At 41.5% G+C, this 5,950-nt stretch overlaps 1 protein-coding gene across 1 annotated transcript; it reads left to right on the top strand.

Moving 5' to 3' along the window:
- The first annotated feature begins 473 nt into the window (after window positions 1-473).
- jun (Jun proto-oncogene, AP-1 transcription factor subunit) lies at window positions 474-2,539 on the top strand. Its single transcript, XM_030770601.1, has one exon. It carries the CDS (start codon window positions 867-869, stop codon window positions 1,839-1,841), a length of 975 nt encoding a protein of 324 aa, XP_030626461.1. The 5' UTR covers window positions 474-866; the 3' UTR covers window positions 1,842-2,539.
- Window positions 2,540-5,950: the final 3,411 nt, after the last annotated feature.

The raw sequence follows: 5,950 nt of genomic DNA, 5'->3' as shown, positions 1-5,950 counted from the left end.
AAGTTTGTTTAAGTGTTGCTTAGTGTGTCTGTTAAGGAATCGTCAATGCCTTCAACACGTTATGTGTCAGGTCGAAAATATTGGGATGATAAGTATAAAGTATGGATGTATTAGACTATAACTTATTCCACAATTCTTTCTTCTTTAATACACCAACAAAAACGACTTCTTTTACAATTATACAGGCTCACAGTAGAGAAAAGGCTAAGCGGGTAACCAGATATTCAAAAACAATACGTAATCCCACAATGCACTGCTGTTCGACTTGCACCATTACCTCATCCCATCAGCCTTTGCGAGAAGAAGAATCTTCTGGGTGGTCGTCTAGGCAACGCGCCTTATCTGAAAATTGTGGAACGCCCAGCATATTGCCTCCAGCCAATAAGAGACTTCAGGCATGACATCATTGCTATTTTTAGAGTAGCAGCGGTAGCAGATAAGGTTTGCTTCCACGCTGGAAGGGCTCAGAGTATACAGACCTCGCTACAGACGAACAACCCAACAGGAACACTCTAACTTGGAGAAAAAAAAAAAACTTTTACACTTAGCGAGACAGAAACCCCGAAGACTATAAAACAGCATATTTTTGGAAGTTTTGTCTTCGTCGGAACACATCCCATCTAACTTAACTAAGCTTCATATCGACTATTCAACAAGGACTGTGTAACGAGAACTACTAAAGTTTCAGAAGCAGCGTATTTTGGATAGCCCTCGCGTAAAAAATTCGTTGGACTCATAGGGAAAATATAAAAAGTGTCGCTGGTAATTTTCCCTGAGTCGGAAAGGAATACAAAAGAGCGAAAGGGAGGATATCATTTGCAACTGTACGTGACCAACCTTTGAACTAAAGTTTTGGTTTCTCTTCTATGTCTACCAAGATGGAAACTACTTTCTACGATGACTCTCTGAACGGCGCTTTCTCTCAGCTTGACAGCGCTACCTATGGATACAACCACAAAGCCCTGAAACACAACATGACTCTGAACCTTAGCGACCCAACCGGTAACCTTAAGCCTCACTTGCGAGCGAAAGCAAACGACATTCTAACCTCTCCTGATGTTGGACTTCTCAAGCTAGCTTCGCCCGAACTTGAAAGACTCATTATCCAGTCTAGTAACGGCCTGATAACTACGACACCGACACCAACTCAGTTCCTTTGCCCAAAGAACGTTACAGACGAGCAAGAGGGATTCGCCGAGGGGTTTGTGAGAGCCCTGGCGGAGCTTCATCATCAGCACATGCCAGCCGCTCCGAACGTCACCTCAGCGCCACAGACAAGCATCAACAACTCCATGGCACCTGTGTCGTCCTTGGCAGGAGGCACAGTGTACAGCTCAGCTGTGCGCTCAGATCCACCAGTGTATGCCGACTTGAACACTTTCAATCCGGCCATAAGCACCGCACCCTCGGCTGTGGCAAGTTTCAGCACCACCAACCCCACACTGAGCTACACCACAGCTCCGCCACAGCACAGCATCAACACACAGCTTCCAGTTCAGCACCCCAGGCTACAAGCACTGAAAGAGGAGCCGCAAACTGTTCCAGAGATGCCTGGTGAAACGCCTCCCCTCTCCCCAATCGATATGGAGAGTCAGGAGCGGATCAAGGCTGAGAGAAAGCGCATGAGGAACCGGATCGCAGCCTCTAAGTGCCGGAAGAGGAAACTGGAGAGGATTTCACGGCTGGAGGAAAAAGTCAAGACGTTGAAATCCCAAAACTCGGAGCTCGCCTCGACAGCGAACATGCTCCGTGAGCAAGTTGCCCAGCTCAAGCAAAAAGTTATGAACCACGTAAACAGCGGGTGCCAACTCATGTTGACGCAACAGCTCCAGACTTTCTGAAAAGAACAATCCCAGAAGAGAGTTGACAAATTAGACTCGAAAAACAAACTTCCAGGCTGTGCCGACGAGCTAGAGCGGCTGGCCGGTAACCCACAGCATATGGCTGCTGGCAACACCGGGACCTGGACTGTCTGGCCGCGTGCCTTGCGCTCTGGCGCGAAACGGAGTTCCGAATGGACTTAGTCGGAGTGAGAACTGAACAATCTGTGTTTAACCGACGACAAAACAGCAGCAAAGCGGCACTAGAGATCACTCCTGCTTCATGCTGTTTCTTTCGAAAAACGAGACTTAATTTTGTTCACTTTGACCAAGTTGTGCATGGACCTAACTAAGCTTGAAGGAGCACTCAGTATTAGAAAACGACATGATTGCCTGAACTCTAACGCCAACCGGAGGGTGTGTCATTTTTAGTCTGAAAAGTTTGATTTAAGCTGCCTGACAACTTAGTTTTTCAGTGTACGTTATTCTTGATTTGCATTGCGTTGTCGTTCTTTTTAAATTAGACGAGCTTCTACAGTTTCTTTTTTAAAAAGTTTCTTAATGGGGTTTCACTCATTGTTATGTACATAAATCCAAACGGGAGTACTTAAGTTTACCATTTGTAATATGAAATACGATATAATTTTTTATGTTTGCTTTCTGAGCATTTCAGAAACTAATCAATATTTATGACTTGTAATAAACGATATAAAAAGAAACCACTGTTTCCCTTGTTACTCTGCGCTTTGCAGATGTGTGTGTGTGTGTGTGTGTGTGTATGTGCGCCCAACATGTTGTGACATGTGTTAGCACACAGCTCCTAACACCGCAGGGTAAATTCCATAAGTGACCTAGATTGAACTGGAGCTCAGGTGAGTGAAGGATAGGATCTGAATCCTGAAAAATTAACAAATATTAATATCCATTTAAGCTTGGCTGGTCGAAACAGGTTTTCAGTTGTGTTTCTGAACTGTGCATTTCAAACTATTATCTTCAGATGAAAAAAAAAAAGAGAAAGAAATACAACAAAAAGTGTTTAGAAAAGTGAGGTTGTTCATATGTGCCCCAAGTTATTAATCAACCATTATTTAGCGTTATCTTCGTCCAGTAGAACACGAGTAGTTTTTCAATCAGTGCACACAGAAAGAGAGAGGAGAACCATCTGCTTGACATTTAGATATTGGAATGTCTACACAATCAAGTATTATAACAAGTGACAGTCATTATTACAGGTTGTATCAGGAGGGAGATAACCGAATAAATCTGTAACCGGCATGTCAATACTACATGTGTTGATGACAACAAAGGAAGTGTAACACAAACATAAGACCATGCGACGATGCTGTGAATACTCTGGATCCCCAATAAACGACTGTTAAGCACTGACATTTCAGAAAACAAATCATTTCCAGTAAGTGCACTTTTGTACCAATAGAGGGCGCCAATATACTATGATTAACTACTTCAGTGGAGGAGGTTTTAAGTGTCCGTCCACAGGGGTCCCTCCCTTTACCCATAACTCTCATAGTAAACGATTTGACACACCAAAGTGGCGTGATTCGGTTGTCTATATTCAAAGAAGGGGAACTGTCATACGTCATGTCATATATAAATTATAAAGCTAGAAATTATTTATTCTCGTCGCAAAGTTGGTCAGATCGTACAGAATAAATATTTTTTTTCAACAGCCAAAAGTATTTTTTTAATTTATCGTGAAATCGCGACAAATTAAGTTTGAATTGCGTTGTTTATCTATAATAAGAGGAAGTAGTTCACACGTTCTATAACACCAGTTACCGCGCTCTGTGTTCTGGTCAATGTTACTGATTAATATTTATCACCAAAGAGTTCCTCTGCATTTTAGTGCCCAAACTTGGAAAAACATGACATCATACCGGAAAATCGGCACTTAGCAAACCATATAAGGCAAGAGAGCGATCGGAAGACCTACGTCATCACACCAGCTAGGAGGGCGTGTATTACGGGAAGTGGAACTCCTTATCCTAATCTCCATAAGCGTGCCAATGTCCAACTGTTCGCTCAAGCGGACAGTATTCCTACACGTCGTCAGTTGAACAAGAATAAAAAAATGCCACCCGATTTCACTCTTAGAAACGTAAAGGAGATGTACTTAATAGAATTACTTTCATATAAAGCTACTTACATGGTAGAAAATCACTACTGTAATGAAGCATTTTACAGTCTAATGGCCTATTACTTGAGGACAACTAAAAGGCTCGAGACATTAAACGAAAATCAAAGCAGATCCTTACAGCACTGTCGGGCTGAAACTCATCAGACGGTGATCACCTTGATATTCTCATGATGTCCTGAAGATAGTTTCTGATACTTGAGACAGTGATCATCTCGAATTGTCTTCTGAGGTGACTTCATCAATTTCATTTGATAATAAAACAATATCTGCTGAATCTCCACATTTATGTCTGTTTATCACCATTATGACAATGTGCTTCAGCCTATCAAATTTACCAGGTAGGTTGGGTTATCAATCCTTTAATCACAGCTCAGATTATGAATGTTCTACCAAAGGTAATGTTGTCTTTTTGAGTTGAGTGTTGAGCAGAAGTATGTTATGATTTGCAATAATGCAATGGCTGGGCTAAGAACCTACCCATCCTCTGCTGAAGTATGACAGCAACATGAAGTTACTCTGTGACAAGATGAAGTTTGACGGGCTCAGATAGCAGGCTCTATGCTACGCTTAGGACAGTAGCCCTCCACACACTCATATACACAAATATAAACACACTATGGTTACAGTAATCTGGCTGAAGTTTTGGGGGTTTTTTTGCCTTTGTAATGTAAGTCATGTGACCCAAACAAATCAAATAACCCTTTAGCTGCCAACACAGCGATGAAAGAAACATTAATCAGTTATTTTGACTATGTTTGTTAAAATGTATGTATGTAGTTCAACTCTGTTGGTGCCTTTGCTTGTGCAGACAGTTCAGATAAACTCAAGGTGCGGTTACCTTCTCTGGATTTACATGGTTGCTAAGGGCCACATACTGTTTAGTGATACTATGGAAAAGGAATGAGGGGCTGCTGGGGTTCCTAAATGTCAGCCTTCAGTAAATCAGTGCACTGTATTGTCTTCAGAGCCAATGCGTGAAAAAACAGTTCACAGGGGCTTCCAGCATGTTTCCCACCAAGTCACTCATCAGTCCCCATGGAACTGACATGAGAGGAGAGCCATAGGTCTCCAGTCTTCATTCAAAAACAAGAATGTAAATGAGTGAAATCAGTGCCTCAGAGCAAGGTCAGGTAACACAGGTGGACGTGTTACTACGAAGAGGAATTCAGATCAATGCCACTGGGAGCACTAAAGACTCTCCCCTTCATTGGGCCAATGCCTGTGGACACATGGGTTGTGTGCAGAGATTAGTGAACTGAACAAAAGGAGAGCGAGTAAATTTTACAGACCTCCAACATCGTGAAGAAAACAGCTGCCCAGGTGTCAGAGGTCAGGGGCAGCCTGAATCCTCAGACCATCGCTAATCTGTTAAAAAAGGAAAATGTTCCTAATAAATTAAAAGGCAGAGAGATGACTGTAACTCTGCTGGTATTGTGACAGTCTGAGATCTGAGCTGTGTCATTACAGGTTGTTTTTTTTGTTTGATTGAAACGTGTTAAGCTGTTTCAGTGTGATCAGTCTCTTTTTGTCAGCTACATTAAATAACTGCATGGTCTTCATACATTGTTTTTCTACATGTTTACAGTCTTCATACACAGGTTTTTACATGTTTAGTCTTATACACAGGTTTTTACATGTTTAGTCTTCATACACAGGTTTTTACATGTTTAGTCTTATACACAGGTTTTTACATGTTTAGTCTTCATACACAGGTTTTTACATGTTTAGTCTTATACACAGGTTTTTACATGTTTAGTCTTCATACACAGGTTTTTACATGTTTAGTCTTATACACAGGTTTTTGCATGTTTAGTCTTCATACACAGGTTTTTACATGTTTAGTCTTCATACACAGGTTTTTAAGCATTTAGTCTTCATACACAGGTTTTTAAGCGTTTAGTCTTCATACACAGTCTTTTACATGTTTAGTCTTTATACACAGGTTTTTACATGTTTAGTCTTCATACACAGGCTT

Source organism: Chanos chanos, chromosome 4, assembly GCF_902362185.1.
Source record: "Chanos chanos chromosome 4, fChaCha1.1, whole genome shotgun sequence".
In the NCBI taxonomy this organism is placed as follows: Eukaryota; Metazoa; Chordata; class Actinopteri; order Gonorynchiformes; family Chanidae; genus Chanos; species Chanos chanos.
Note: the sequence above shows the minus strand (reverse complement) of the source record. Positions and strands in the feature narration are given on the sequence as shown.

Bases quoted from the DNA above. Each gene is read 5' to 3' on its own strand.
- jun (XM_030770601.1), top strand. From the start codon at position 867: ATGTCTACCAAGATGGAAACTACTTTCTACGATGACTCTCTGAACGGC.